The sequence below is a fragment of the Mesoplodon mirus genome, assembly GCF_964341445.2.
Source record: "Mesoplodon mirus genome assembly, chromosome: 8".
Taxonomy (NCBI): domain Eukaryota; kingdom Metazoa; phylum Chordata; class Mammalia; order Artiodactyla; family Ziphiidae; genus Mesoplodon; species Mesoplodon mirus.
This window is the reverse complement of record NC_138984.1, coordinates 18807493-18822875: the sequence shown is the minus strand read 5'-3', so window position 1 is coordinate 18822875 and position 15383 is coordinate 18807493. Positions and strand designations below refer to the sequence as shown.

The 15383-nt window shown below is 58.6% G+C and overlaps 1 protein-coding gene across 11 annotated transcripts in view; it reads left to right on the top strand.

The window, feature by feature from the left end:
* Window positions 1–15383, top strand: part of SPEG (striated muscle enriched protein kinase) — a gene marked incomplete at its 5' end in the record, with an annotated part of 56542 nt that overhangs the window by 16819 nt on the left and 24340 nt on the right. For 6 of the 11 annotated variants that reach the window (XM_082630910.1, XM_082630908.1, XM_082630916.1 and 3 more), the window contains 7 exons: window positions 141–284; window positions 631–813; window positions 9719–9894; window positions 10130–10218; window positions 11104–11324; window positions 13803–14063; window positions 15188–15346. In XM_082630910.1, coding sequence (XP_082487036.1) covers window positions 141–284; window positions 631–813; window positions 9719–9894; window positions 10130–10218; window positions 11104–11324; window positions 13803–14063; window positions 15188–15346 — 1233 coding nt within the window. The remainder of the gene's footprint in view (window positions 1–140; window positions 285–630; window positions 814–9718; window positions 9895–10129; window positions 10219–11103; window positions 11325–13802; window positions 14064–15187; window positions 15347–15383) is intronic. The other 5 variants (XM_082630909.1, XM_082630913.1, XM_082630912.1 and 2 more) reach the window with 3 other exon arrangements.

Below are 15383 nucleotides of genomic sequence, written 5' to 3'. Positions count from 1 at the left end.
CTCAGGACATTCAGGAGAGAGACCTTTGCTCCCTAACCCTTGCCTTCTAGAAGCCCCTCTCTCTGGGTTTGCCCCCTCTCCCCCTGAGTCATCCCCACAGGGACCATGTCCCCTTACCCTGTCACCCATGTCTCCGGCAGAGTCTTCGGATGACTCCTATGTGTCTGCTGGAGAGGAGCCCCTGGAGGCTCCAGCCTTTGAGATACCCCTACAGAATGCGGTGGTGGCCCCCGGGGTGGATGTGCTGCTCAAATGTATTGTCACCGCCAACCCCCCACCCCAAGGTGAGCTCTAGGCCTGGGGCCAGGCTAAGATGGAGAGAGGGAGGGGAGATCCCCCCCTCCCTGCCCCCCACCCCAGTCCTCAGAGGGCAGGGTAGGGTGGGTGAAGGGGGGAGATCATTGCTCCATGGGGCTGGCCGAACTCCTCTGTGTGTGTGTGAGGGAAGCTTTTCCAGAATCCCTTGAGAGTGGGGGGGGGGGGGCAGGCCTGGGCTTCTGTGACTGAGGGGCATTCCTCGGGTTTCCCTAGGGTGGGAGAGGAGTGCCGTGGGCTCTGTGTGGGGTGGGGCGGGCCCCAGTGGGCCCCTTTGGGCAACGGCAACCTAGTTAACCCGCTGCTTCCGCACAGTGTCCTGGCAGAAGGATGGGTCCTCGCTGCGCAGTGATGGCCGCCTTCTCATTCGGGCCGAAGGCGAGCGGCACACCCTGCTGCTCCGCGAGGCCCGGGCAGCCGACTCAGGGAGCTATACAGCTACTGCCACCAACGAGCTGGGCCAGGCCAGCTGTGCTGCTGCGTTGGCCGTGAGACCTGGTAGGGAGCCCGCGGGCCCTGGGGCCGGGTGGGGTGAGCAGTGACCCTTCCCATTCCTAGCCTGGAGCTTGGGCTCTCAACCAGTGTGCAGTCTGTTCTCGTGTGTTGGCTGCTCTGGTGGAAGCATTTTAAATGGCCCTGGCTTCAGGGCAGGGGCCAAATTCCCAAGGCACACACCAGATGGGCCAACTCATGAAGTCATTGAAATTTGTCTTTAGCATCATCTAAATGCCATCCTCCCATGGCATTTCCCTGATCAGGGTCCTGTGGAGAAAGCAAATTATTCTTGAGTCTCAGAGAATAAGAGTCTCCCAGCTCAAAAGGCTTAAAAGCCATCAGGAGTCTTTTGAGGCCATTTCCTGTCTAGAACGGCCACCCTCCCCACCCCCGCAGTAAAAAGAGATGCTTTTAAGTGCCATAGCCCTCCCCCACTCCCTTGCTCCTTCTGTGGAACCCAGAGCCCTAAAGAAGGTACAGCCGAGAGCGCCTTTCGGGAGGTGGCAGTGGCTGAGGCTACCTCGTTTTCTGTTTTTATGAAAGTCCTTTCTTGGTGTCGGACTACTTCCTTTGGATTTAAGCCCACTTTCTTTCAGGTTGAGGACTGGTGTCAGTGTGCACGGCCAGTTCAAGTCATTCAGGTTGCTGGGCCTGACAAGGTGCTAGCCCTGGGCGGGGAGTGGTGGGGAGGATAGGTGAGGCTGGGTAGGGGGTGTTCCAGAAGGAAAAGTCACAGACTCAACCCTTAAGGATATTATCACTGGGTCATGAACTTAGATCAGAGGACCTGGGTTGGCGGACAGTGCAGGGCAGATGAACCCAGTGCCTAGAGCAGCCAAGTGGTCGGTCAGTGTTGTGGGATGCTGGACTGAGAGACATCAGAGCCCTGAGGAGCCTGGGAATTAGATGGGCAGGGGGTGGGGCCGGGCATGCCTGTAGAGGGAACAGCACGCACTGTTCTATCCCTTTCTTTCACTCAGTGCTGCAGGAGACGAGATTACAGAGCCCAATTTGCTATGGTCCTGGGGCCTCAGCACCGTCACGATTAGGGAGTTCTCGGTGGCATCTGACCTCAGTCCCAGTCCTGCATTAGATCCTTTGGGCCGCACACGTCTGGCTTTGCAGAACTGCAGGTCTTCCTCTTCCTTAGCTTACGTACACCTCCCAGGAGCCCGTGTGTTAGGCTTTCTCCTTCTCCTCACCCCTCCCGCCACGCTGAATCATACCCATCCCTCTGCTGCATGCTTCCGTCCTTCCATCACCTCTGGGATCTGCCTTCTGACTCAGCTCCCAGCTCCCCCTTAGGTGGCTCAGACCTGGCTCCAGGACTCCGGTCAATACCTGGCTTGGGCTGAGATTTGGCACGGGCTTGTGGGCGGGTTGCCCCAATACTGGCTTGGGGCCATTTGGGAGCCTTTTAAGGTTGGGAAGGAGGCTTGGGCAAGGCAGCTGTCAGCACTTGACTGGGAGTTCTGCATTCGCCACGCAGAAGCTCCCTGCACTTCAGTTTCCTCGTTTGTAAACCAGAGATAATTATACCGTCCTTACGAATGAAAGCAAATGTGTGAACGAGCTTTATGAACTGTAAAACTGTAGACAAATGTTAGTTGTTAGCGTCATTAAGGGGTGATGTCCATAGGAGCGTGGGTTTCCACGAGGCTGCTGGGAAACTGCCTCTTCCTCTTCTGCCCTTTCTTCAGACTGTCTGTGCCTTGGGGACTCCTCCCCTGCCCTTGCCAGGCCTGCAGTCCCTCCATATTTCCCAGTCCCTGGGTCTTCAGCCCATCACAGCATCTCTGTGCCTCCTCCACCCTGGGGAGCCAGAAAGCTTCATCACGGTAGTCAGCTGTACCAGGTGTTGCAGCCAGGGAACAGCTTCTGTAAGTCAGGCTGGCTGGAGGGCCCCAGGGCTTGAGGGGCAGGCATGTGAGTCTAGATTTGGCTGTCGTGGAAAAAGCAGATTTTCTTACCCTACAAGGCACTGTTTGGTCCAGAGCAGCTGGACGGGGGCCAGTGGACCCAGAGAGCAGCAGAAATGGGCGGGACCAGTGGGTGGCACAGACATTTGGCAAGGGAGGGGGTCCCAGGTCTGGAGTCTGTAGGGAGTGAGGGGGCGGAGCAAGGGAAGGGTGTGTGTGCGCCCAGGCTGGGAGCGGAGCGGGTTGGGGGAGGGAGTGTATAGCGTCTTGTGCAAGAGGCCTCACGGAACCACCTCCCTTTCTTGCTCCTCACGGCCCCCCGTGCTAACCAGGGCTGGCTTCCCAGTGCCCTCTTGGAGTTCCCCCCTCAACAGGACAAGCTTTTGAGATCCCACAGATCTCAGTTCCTGGTTGGGAACTTCGGGAACAGGGAGAACTGAAGAGGTAGTTCCCTGGGTGCTGCGATTTGGGGGGCACAGCCTGTCTTCACCGCCTCTGACAGCCCCACCCCAGCCCTGGCTCCCTCCCAGCCTGCTCCACCCCACTGGTAAACTCTGCGGAGACCATGGTCATGCTCCCAAAGGGGGTGTGTGGATTGGGGCGGGGGCTTGGGGAGTGTGGGAGGTGTGCTTAACCAAAGTGAGCACCAGTCGGGTGCCGAGTGCTACATCTCTCTAAGCAGCTTCTTGTGTTTGGAGAGCACCGCACCATATATACCCCTTGAAGAGGGACATCTCAGGTAGTAATATTACCGTCTTACAGATGGGAAGATGAAAGCATAAAGTGACAGAGTTAGCACAAGGCCGGCAGCCTTTACTGAGCATCTATCATCTGCCTAAGAATGTTAGAAGCAGTAGGTGATTTAGGGTGATGGAAATAGTCACCTGTGAAGCAGATGAACTTAGTATGGATGGCAGAATAAGATAACATGACTCCTTAGCGTTTACTGCCTGTTTCGTGTGTATCAGGCCCTGTGTTGATTGGGTTATCACATTTAATCCCCCACTGGGAGGTAGCCTCTATTATCATGCCCATGTTACAGATGAGGAAGCTGAGACTTGGAACGCTTTAGCAAATTACTCCAGAGCATCGCTAATCGTAGAACCGATGATAGCAATGTTCTCACGTGCACTAAAAGGGTAGCCCCTGGCGACATGTGGCCGGCCGTTGAGCACATGAAGTGCGGCTAGTGTGACTGAAAAGCTGACTTTTCCATTTTATTTTAGTTAAAGTGCACTGAAATAGTCTAAGGAAGCTCGTGGCTACCCTGTTGGGGTGCTCAGCTCTAGGAGTGGAGGCCACTGGGAGGCCGGGTCGTGAAATGAAGCCCTGTCCCCGGGTCTCCCAAACCTGTATTCCTAACTACTGTTCTGTACCATCCCCCTTTCCCATGACTCTGAAAGGGTTCAGGGTTAAGGTGGAATTGTGAGCCTGAGCTCCTGGGGCAGGGGGTGGAGAGGCAGAGACTATCGATGCCCTCTGTGGGTGGGTCAGCCTGGGGGGAGGGTTCCTCTCCTTCCTCTCTTGAGTCCCCACGTTCCCCGTGGCTCTGGTCCTGCTTTGTTTCCCTGAGTGCCTGGTGTGCCCATGCTCGGCTCACCCCCACCGCAGGCTCTGGTCAGGAGTAGGGGGAATATAGGGGATTCGTGCACCTGGGCCTCCATCCTGCTGCCTTCAGTCCTCCCCTCAGGCACAGGTCTCATATATTTGAGCCCAAGGTTCTAGAATTTTCCAGCTGAGACCTTGGCTTCTATACTTCCCCTTAGCTGGCCACCGTGTTCTCATCTACAAAGCAAGGGTCATTGTAACTCCTGGGCTACTTCCTTGATAAGATTTGTGAGGCTCTGTGGGGCTAATGATTTAGCTAAGGACCTTTTGGCCAGAGGATGAGGCTTAACAAAGCTCATTGTGGTCCCACCTATAGGACCAGCACCACCATAACAGAAAAGAGGTGGTTTATTGGAGGTCACGAACATAAAAGGAAAGGAAGAAGAAATCACGGCACCAACATCTGCCCCCCCTCTTTTCCTGGCCCTGGTCTTGGCCGGCTGCTGCAGAATTACAGGTTTTCCCTTGGGAAGGCAGTGGCTGCCCATGGAGAGGATCTTGAAATGCCACACGGCCTTTTTGTCCATCCTTGATGGGGGTTTGGACAGCATCTAAGAAACCAGTGTGGTCCCTTGACCCGACTCAGCCCTCCCTCTCCACTCCTGTCTACCAGAAGCAGGTCGGCCCCAATCCGTGCCTTCCCCCAAGGCTGTTACCTCAGAATGGGGGTCCTCACCCACAGCTGTCAGAAGAATGAGGGTGGGGAATTCCCTGGCAGTCCAGTGGTTAGAACTCAGCACTTTCACTGCTGAGGGCCTGGGTTCCATCCCTTGTCGGAGAACTAAGATCCTGCAAGCCGTGTGGTAAGGCCAAAAAAAAAGAAGAAGAAGAATGGGGACCTAATCTATCATGGGTGCCAATTTATCTAAACATGCAGCAACCCCAAGTAACCCACGTAGGGAGTTAACCACTTCCATGGCTAGGTCAGGCTGCCCAGGTGAAATTCTCTCCGCTTCGTTGTCCATTTTAAGCCAAAATGGAAACATTCTCAGCACAGCCCTTCTCCTTTTCCAAGGGGAGATACTCACAGCAGCACCTGCGGAAATTCCCACCTGCAGGCCAGCCTGTGCATTCTTTTCCCTCACTTCCGTGGTGGGATTGCACAGCAGACATATATAGAAATCCTGAGACGATGCGTGTGGAGAGCCGGCTGTGAACAGCCAGACCATTTATGTACATGCTGTGAACCTCCAGCATGTTACTCCTTCCTCAGAAACCTCACGTAGCTCCCCTTTGCCTTCAGAGTGAAGGCCACACTCCTGGCCTTGACCACCTGGACCTGAGGATGACCCAAGGGTGGCTGGAGGCACCTGCTCCAACACTCCATGTCCCACTTCTTTCTTGTTTACCCAGTTCTGAGCCAGAAGGTTGAGCTACAGTTCTCTGCACACGCTTTCTGCCTTTGAGCATTTGCTCAAGTGGTTTCCTCTGCCAGGAAACCTGCTTTTTCCTGCTTAAACCAAACTCTTAATTCTAATACCACCCTTCCATCAGTTTTCCCTTCTTCCCTGAGCCAAAAGCAATGTCCTGCTCTCTGTACTTGTCTGGCCCTTATCTGCCCCTCTCTTGCCACCTTATTCGTGCTTGCTGTTACAGTCGTGTGTGTATCTGGTTGTTCATCCCAACCAGCCAGAAGGTTTCTGAGGGCATTACTATGCCTTCACCACTGTCAGCCCTTCCAGCCATACCTGAGGCCCTCCTGGACAGTCAGGGGCTGAGCGGACCGCAGGGACTGTGTGTGAGGTGGCAACGGGGGTAGAGACTTTCACAAGGCCCTAGAAAAACCTGGGTCGTATGCAGGGGCTGGGGGGGACCTGCATCTGCAAAGGGTAACGAGGATCTGCCTGAGAGTGGAGGTTGGGATGGCAGAGGAGACCACAGAGTAGTGGTCCTCAAAGTGTGGTCCCCAGACCAGGAGCGTCGTCGGCACCTTGGGAATGTGTTAGAGATACGTGATATCAGCCCCAGCCGGACCTACTGGATCAGAAATTCTGGGGCTGGGGCCCAGTGAGCTGTGATTTAAGGAGCACTCCACACGATTCTGGTGCCAGGTGAACTCTGCGCAGCACTGCCGTGAGTCAGGGACCTTGCGCCAGGTGGGAGGCCAGGTGGTGCAGTGCGAAGCATATGGGCTGTGGAGCCAGGCCTCCAAGGTTCGGAGCCTGGCCTTGAAGTTTGTTAGCCGAGTGAGGTGGGAGTTAGTGATACCACCTCTTTGGGTTGTCCTCCTCCCATGAGGGTCCCAGGGGTCCCTAAACTTTTGTGTGCATAAGAATCACCCTGGGGGATGCCTTTTAACAAATTTCCCATGTTTCTTCAGGTCAGAGTAAGGCCCAGAAATTTATAGTTTAAACAGCTTCCCAGGTAGTCCTGATGTGGGTGGTTCAGGGACGACTCTGAGAAACCCTGATGTAGAGGGCCCTGTGTGACGCCTTTCATGTAGGTGGCTGTGACTGTATCCATCCTGGGGACACCTTAGGGGATGTTGAGATGCACTGGTCTGGAGATGAAGGGCTTCCCAACTTGTGGGCTCCCCAATGCCATTATTTTCATTAAATGAATCTGACCTGGAAGCAGTGTTGAAAGGCGAGACAAGGGCACAAGAGTGTGTAGGGCCAGCACATGGCGGGCATATGTGCATCTTAGATTTGGGGGGCACCTGCTGCCGTCTCCTTGGCTGGTGTAACTGTGTTTCCCACAGTGAGAGCCAGGCTTGTGGGTGGAGCAGGGCTGGGATATAGGGACAGAGATGGTTTTGGCAGTGGGGCCAGTGAAAAGTCGGGTGGCGCCAAGGCCTGGTGTGGAGCCCCAGAGGCTCTGCGAGCTGGAGACAAATCCTTGATCAGCCTCCTTGTTCTTGCAGTTCTGGGGGTACAGAGGGGTGAGGGGCCACTGCCTTGTTTTGAAGAGGCCTAGTTCTGACTCCTTTGGAGCCTGAGCGTCCTGCCTGGGCTGCTATGACAGTTCCCCTCTCTAAGGGGCTTGAGGACTCCTGAATCACTTGGTCCCCTGACGCCCCTAGGGTGCTATTCCCCCAGATACCACCAGGGGTCTCTGGCTCCCTGCAAACCCTGCCCATCCAGCTCTAATCTCCGCAGTCCCTCCCTGGGCCCTTGAGCTGCTTCAGTGCCGTGCAACCTGGAAGTGACCCCAGAGGGGGAGGGAGTGCCTTCCTCCAGGGACCGTGCCGGTGATCTCAGCATCAGCTAGTGGCCCAGCCCAGAGCAGAGGCTCATCAAGTGCCATCCTGACTCCCCTTTCCACCCCCATGTCAGGACAGCCAACCTGAATGGTGCCCCCCGCCCCCGCCCCCGCCCCGTCTTCACTGGGAATGTTGGGAAACACGGGTCACAGCTCGGGAATGTGGCCCTGGGGCATGGGTGCTAGGAGGCGGGAGGAGGCCGTGTGACCTCTCCTCAGCGGCTCCCCTACTCTGCCGCTCTTCTCCAAGCCCCATCGCCACCAAGTCCAGATGGGTGCTAGTTGTGGGGGCCACTGAGAGGAGCAGCCCTCATCCTCCTGACCGTTGGCTCTGGTGGGGCTGACGGGGTGAGGGAGCGTTGCCAACAGGCCCCTGGTAGAGCCTGTAGGAGGGGGGTTGGGTGCAGACCCAGGAACCGGGGGTGGGGCTGCTGGGCCAAAGCTGCCATGGCAGGAACAGGGAGGCAGAGGTGGGATTCCGGGCCCCTCAAGTTGAGGGGCCAGCATCTCTGGGAAGGAGGCCGAACAGCTCTCTGATTCTTAGCACCAGAGAAGACTGGGTATGGCCCTGCGCCAGAGTATTTGAGGCTTGTTGGTGTGGATTGCAGCATCAGCGACCTTGGCAATTTGGTCAGGGAAAGGGGCACCACAGGGGCCATTTGCCGTCAGTACCTCCTCTGGTGGACACATCAAAACAAATGGGTCCGTGCGAGCATGTTGGCTGCTGCAGTGAAGTGCCACCCCCATCTTCCCCTGGGGACTGAGGCCCCCGTCCTTTGAGTGGAGGTGCCACTGAGGGGGCTTTGTTTGTCAGGGTCCAGGAGCTGTAAGGAGAGAAAAGGCAGATCCCGCTGCTGCGTGGGAGTGAGCAGGGTGGCTAAATACAGCTGGCGGCTCCGCTCCTCCCCCCCGCCTCCACGCCAGGGCCCAGGCTGCCTGTGGCCTCGGCAGGCACCACCTCCCCAGCCAGCTGCCTGCCGCCGCCCAGCCTGTCCCAGCCTGGCCAGCCCTCACCTCCTCCTTCCCCTCCTAAGGTTCCTTCCCCTCCCCCAGGACCTCGTGCAGAGCCTCGGCAGAGTGAGTGGGGCCAGGCAGAGTGAGTGGGGCCAGGCGGGCTGGGCTCCTGCTCCCTGGGGAGCGGCCGGCAGGGGTGGGCAGTGGGCAGGCAGCCGGAGGCCTGGTGCCAGGACAGAGCCTTCGGGGCAAGCGCAGGCTGGGGTCCGCGTGCAGAGTCTCGGGGTGAGTTGGGGTGCAGCCCTGCCCCTGGCATAGCCAGAGGGGCTTGGGGTGGGGGGTCAGGAGGAGGGGCCGGGGGCTGTGGCAGATTCATGTCTGTATTTGGCAGTCGGATAGGAGCCAGCTCAGTGAGGCTGGGCCCCTGGCCAGTTGCAGGGGAGGGCATCAGGGCTCTGGGGACACCCCTCCCCCAATGCTGGTGCCCCCTCCTCTTCCCCAGGCTGAGCCACCCTTCTCTGTGGATGAGTCAAACTCTGCTTTCCCAGCCCCTGAGAGTTCTGGGGGCTCTGCTGTAGGGATGGGGGCCAACAGGTGTCCCTGGGGTATCTGGGGCAGGAAGCTGAGAAGGGAGCGGGGGAAGGGCCGGCTGGACAGTGCCGCCTCATTGACCCTGGCACTGAGGTCAGGATGGGGCTTGTCTGAGGTGTGTGTTCCTCTGCAGCAGGCCCGGCTCACCCGAGAAACAGGTGTCCTGGTTGTGCCGCTCTGGGGTCCAGAGACGTGAACCGCCTGCATTGGGAGCCTGCAGTTCTGTGCCGGGAATGTGGGTTCCCTGCTCTAGTGGAATTCCAAGTCTCCCACAGGGCCCAGGAATGGCCCCTCTGGTGCCTGAATCCTTTGCCCCAGGCTGTTCCCTATGGTTCCCTCACTCAGGAGGATCAGGGTCAGGGTTCGGAGAGTCTGTGGCAGAGCACGAGTCAGGGGCTCAGGGACAGGAAACGCCTGGGCAGAAAGGTTACTCAGCGAGTGAGTAGGAACCCCGGGGAAGTGAAGTCAGGGCAGGGCTGGCCTGTGGGAGCTGCCTGAGCTCCTGGGTTCTGGGATACTGCAGACCTTGTCAGGACCTTGACCCCAGGCTGTTCCATCCAGTTCTCTCTGTCTCCCTGGCCCCCTTTCTCCCCTGGCATCTCTACGCCACTACCTCTCCTGTGTCTCTCCTCCAGGCGGGTCCACATCCCCTTTCAGCAGCCCCATCACCTCTGACGAGGAGTACCTGAGCCCCCCAGAGGAGTTCCCAGAGCCCGAGGAGACCTGGCCCCGAGCCCCCACCATGAAGCTTAGTCCTGACCAGAACCGCCGTTCCTCCGACACTGGCTCCAAGGCGCCCCCCACCTTCAAGGTCAGATCCCTGAGGCCAGCCCCCAGATCTCTGGGTGCCCCTATTCCTTTGTGCGGCCCCTTGGTCTTGGGGCCACACCAGGCTCCAGCAAGGCCTGGAGCCTGGTCCCATTAACCCTTCTTATCCAGAGCCAGCCTTAGACTGGTGTGGAACAGGCCTCTGTCCCAGATCCCCCTGCCCCTAGGAGCCACAGCTGGGCCTTGTCTCACCTGACACTTTGGGGTCCCCCCTTCAGGTCTCACTTATGGACCAGTCAGTAAGAGAAGGCCAAGATGTCACCATGAGCATCCGTGTGCAGGGCGAGCCCAAGCCCGTGGTCTCCTGGTGAGTAGCAGTCACTGACCACCATCTGCCAGCTTCCCCAACTCCAGGCCGGGCCCTGTGAAGCCTGGCTTTGGGTGGAGGGCAGTGGACCCTTTGTGGACTTCCCAGTGATCTGCCCTAGGCTAGGGGGCCTCATCCCAGGTGCAGTGGTGCCGCTGCCCACAACATGCCGCTGCCCCTTGCCCGGTGTTCATGCTCATTCAGGGCTTCCCCTCTGGGAGGGGTTTGGGTAACACATGGTTTCCTGTCTGCTTGGCATGACTAGCCAGGAGTCATCTCACTCCTGAAAAAGCCTGTTCCCTGCCATTCCCACCTCAACACCCATCCTTTGACAATAGGGTGATTTTTGAGGCCTGTTCTGTGCCCAGCCCTGTGCTAGGCCCACACACAACAATTTGTGTCTGAGCTGCCAGAGTCCAGAGTTAAACTCGGGCCTCAGCTGCAGTGCTTCATCCCAGGTGCCATTTGATTACTCAGTTCACTTAGCTTTCTATTAGTTTGGGTTCTGTTTTTCATTTTTAATTGATTATCTAGTCGCCAGTGCGATCTTTTAACACTCATAGTCCTTTTGGGAAGTGGGAAAGCTATCTGTCCATTAAAATAAATAAAAACCAAACATGAAATCTAAGAAGTGTTAAGATCTGAATAGCTTTGGTGCTTGCTCTAAGTGCAGTTAGGTTCCAAGAGGGGAGAGACCCAGGTGGGCAGAGGGGGCTGGAAGTTCCTGGAGGGGGTGGGATGGCAGAGTCAGGGTGAAAAGCTAGCCCCGTAACCCAGGGGTGAGGGGTGCCCACAGTCAGCGGGATAGGTCTGAGGAGTGGACAGGTGATGTGGAGGGAGGGGAGGCCGGCTTGCCTCTGCAGCCCCACTTCCCCACGCCTGCAGGTCAGGACCTTGGGCCCAGGGACTGAGTTCTAGCCCCTCTGACAGGCTGAGAAACCGTCAGCCTGTGCGCCCAGACCAGCGGCGCTTCGCCGAGGAGGCAGAGGGTGGGCTTTGCCAGCTTCGGATCCTGGCCGCTGAGCGGGGCGACGCCGGCTTCTACACTTGCAAGGCGGTTAACGAGTATGGCGCTCGGCAGTGCGAGGCACGCCTGGAGGTCAGAGGTGAGTACCTCACACTCTCTACGAACCCCCTGCCCTGGACCCCGCCTTGTCCCTGCCCAGGTGTCAACTTTGACACTAGCTTAGTTATTCTAGCATGCCACAACTGAGAGGGCCTTCAAGGTCCCGAAGTTCAGCTGCTTATGCTGTAGTTGAGTAAACTGAGGCCCAGAGAGGGTAGGTGATTTGCCTAAGGCCACACAGCAAACTGTTCAGTGCTCAGCTTCCTACACAGTACTGCCTTCCCTACACTCAGTCACACCTGCCCTGGTGCCAGCCAGAGAGACCCTGCTTCCTGTTGCCGGCCGTCCTCCTCCCACACTCTTCCAAGCCTTTGTCACCTTGCCGTTGCCAGGCCCCTTCCTCACACCTGCTCCCCACTCATCTCTCGCCTCCTCTGTCCATCCCACGGCTATGCAGAAGATACTGTGGTTGGGGGTGGCAGTGGGGAGTGTCTGGTAGTTGGACCCGTCCGGAGGGGCCCTTGGAGTGACTTGGGCATGGAGCATCGCAGGGCCCCGAGGGGTGTCAGGGTGAGCGGAGCTGGGAAATGTGGAGAGGGCTGGGCCCCCGGACTCGGGGCATAACGGCGGGCGGCCTTCTGGGCATCAGGGACGGCAGGCCAGGCTGCCCTCGGGGGTAATGGTTTTCCTCGTGAGGGCAGGCCATCTGCCTCACATTCTACTCACCCTTCCCCGTGGGCAGTTCAGGGCCAGGAACCCCTTGGTAACTCCACACTCAGCCACCCCCGCTCTCTTCCTGGCAGAGGCCAGCTCTGAGGAGACCCCCAGCCCCCTGTTGGAGCCTGGACGCTGAGAGTCACGTTCAGCTCCCTGGGCCCCCCAGCCTCAGTTCCCCTGCCCTGTGCCTCCGGCTCCTGGGGTCGCCACCTCCTCGGTCTCTGAACTCTTCAGCTCTCACCCCCACCCCGAACCCAGTCCCATTCTCTGGCCTGCTCCTTCCCCTCCAGGGTCTGGCTCTGCCTTGCTTCTCTGTGTTAACCCACATCTCGGTGCTTCTCTCTCTTTGGAATTCTTCCCACTATCCCCCAGGCTCTGGGGTGCCCCTGACGCCTAGGAATGCCTCTCCCTTGGTTGCCCAGGGCCTCTTCCTGCCCAGGAACCCCGGAGATCTGGCCTCTGACTGACTGCCAGCCCTCGGCCCAGGGCTGACCTTGGGGGAGCTGAAAGTGGCAGTGCCGCCCTGGCCGTTTTAGGGGGGCCCTAGCCAGGTCTGCGTGCGCGTGCGTGCCTGTGCTGCGTGGGTGTGCGTGTGCTGCACTAACCTGCCGCTTGCTGACTGAGGTTTTTGTCTGTACACAGGCGAGTGAGCTCAGGGGCCGCCTGCGCTCCCCCCGCTACCCTCCGAGCCGCGCCCCTGTCTCAGGCACCTCTCGGACCTCGCTGTGTTTCACTGCCTCCTGCCCACAGACCCTGCCGGCCCGGACCCTGTCCCAGCCTCCCCTCCCCTCCCCTCCCCACCCACGCAGCATCCTGGGATAGCCCACGAGCCCCTGTGGACCCTTCCTCCCCCAGTGGACATATGGCTGGGCAGGCTGGGAGCCCCCCCCATGGACTGAGTGCCAGGAGGGGGCGGCCCTGAGGGGTATCAAGACCACCCCCCAGTCTGTCCCCGAAGGGGAGCACCCAGCGAGTGCATGTGCTGCCGCTGCTACAGGCCCTGTCTGTCTTTCCGTTTGTCTGTCTGTGTGTCTGTGACAGTCAGGGAAGGATGCCTCCGAGCTGGTGTGGGGTGAGGCAGAGGGGGAGAGGACAGGGCATGGCATCCATAGGATGGAGGGGGCCAGAGGGGCAGGGGGCTGTGGACAAGGGGATCAGGGGGCACTGACCATTCCAGAAGAGGGGGACATGGGCACTGACCATTCCCGAAATGGGTTTCAAATGGCACAATACTTTTTATTTCACAAGAGACCAAAAGCCAGAGGCCCCTGGGCCTTGTGCTGATGAAGAGGCCTGGCTGAGTTCTGGCCCGGGGCAGGCTTAGGGCCCATTTGGGGCTCCCTTGTTCACAGCGAGGGCCAGGGATGCTCTGTCCAGGAGTGAGGGAGTTAGCCAGGCTCGGCGCAGGAGTAGGGGCCTGCTGTAGTGGGTGTGGACATGTTCAGAAATACCTGTTTCTTAGCTCAAATAAAGTCCAGTTTGTACCCAGCTGGTGTGCTGTGTTTTCTTTTTCCGCCGCCGTCTCTGCCCCTATGTGGCCCTCTCAGTTTTCATGCCTTTGATTCCCTCCCACTTCCCCTGAGTTCACCCTCTCTGTCCCACGTGGGATTGCCATCCTGAAGCCAGGCCTGGGAGCTCCTTGCTGTCTTGGCCTGCTGGGTGGGCGGGCTTTCCCTGTCTCCAAAGGAACAAAATGCATCTCTCTCTCTGTGTCTGTCTGTCTCTCTGTGTGTGCGTGTGTGTCTCCCTTGCCCCGTGTTTCTCTGCTCCACGTGTGCCCCTCGTGGCTGCTTTCCCCCAGCACACCCTGAAAGCCGGTCCCTGGCCGTGCTGGCCCCCCTGCAGGACGTGGACGTGGGGGCCGGGGAGATGGCGCTGTTTGAGTGCCTGGTGGCAGGTCCTGCCGACGTGGAGGTAGACTGGCTGTGCCGAGGCCGCCTGCTGCAGCCCGCACTGCTCAAGTGCAAGATGCATTTCGATGGCCGGAAATGCAAGCTGCTGCTTACCTCTGTGCATGAGGACGACAGTGGCGTCTACACCTGCAAGCTCAGCACGGCCAAAGGTAACTGCCCGCTTGGGCCAGAGGGCTGCCGCCGGCACCCAAGAGCTGGAGGGAGGGGAGTGGAGGTGAAGGACCGGCCTCAGAATAAGACGCCCAGGAAACGGAGCTCCATCTCCTGGGTGAAGAGCAGTGGGGTGGGAGGTGGTGCTGTACACCTGCCTCCATAAATCAGCACTTGTCGCCGCAGCTGGCACAAAGTGTGTTCTGTGTCAGCGTTCGCTGTGGTTCCCGTTCGGGAGCCAGCTGCTGAAGTGTGGTGACCACACCTGCGCTGGGGTTCCAGTTCTTGCCCTGCCGTGTACCAGCCACGTAACTTGGGACAAGTCACTTCATCTCTCTGAGCTTTAGACTGTTCATCTGTAAAAAGGGATCATAATACCTACCTCATAGGGGGATCGATAGGACTAATGAGATAATGTATGTAAGGAACAAAGCACAGCACCTGGCAAAGTGTGGCACCTAATAAATGTCAGCCATTATTATTATTAACGACATCTCTGACCTGGTCCTCGTCCTCATGTGAAGAGCTGAGATAATGCCTCATTTGGTTGTGGTGATGAGCGCCTAAGGTGACACTAGAGGGGCTTTGTAAGCAGGAAAGGATCAGGTCCGCGTAAGGGGCTCTTATTTCCCCCAGAAGATTCCGTGTGGGGCGGTAGAGTGGGGCACAGGGGCGCTTGCTCTGGGTCTGGGGTGTGGGTGAGGGAGTGTGGGCACGACCCGGGGGCAGAGGAGAGTTCCAAGGGTAAGGGAGAGGGGTGTGGGGGAGGGAGTGGGCTCGGCTTCTAGACCCTTCTCCTAGAGCTGTGCTGAGATTCATCCTGGGTGGGCAGGATGAGGTGAGGTGGGGAGAGTCAGGCCAGGCCCTGGACTCCTGCCGTATCCCCAGCCACCGTGGCAGCCTGCCGCCCACCCTTGCTGACTGCCAGCCTCCTGAGATGGTCTGCTCTTTAGATCTTGCCCATTGTCTCACTCGGGTGCCCTGGGACCTCACTGGGCTCTTGCCAGGCTCCAGGTTCTGGCCCAGCTCCTTTTTCCTGCCCAGCACAAGGTCAGGACCCACGGGTCGGGGTGCCTGGGGCTCTGTGGCCTTCCCTGCCCCAGTGCTGACCCCTCCCCACCAGATGAGCTGACCTGCAGCGCCCGGCTGACAGTGCGGCCCTCGCTGGCGCCCCTGTTCACGTGGATGCTGGAGGATGTGGAGGTGCTGGAGGGACGCGCAGCTCGCTTCGACTGCAAGATCAGCGGCAGCCCGCCCCCCTCTGTTACCTGGACTCAGTTTGGTATGGCCCTCTGCCCTGCAGATGTTGGGGGACCCCC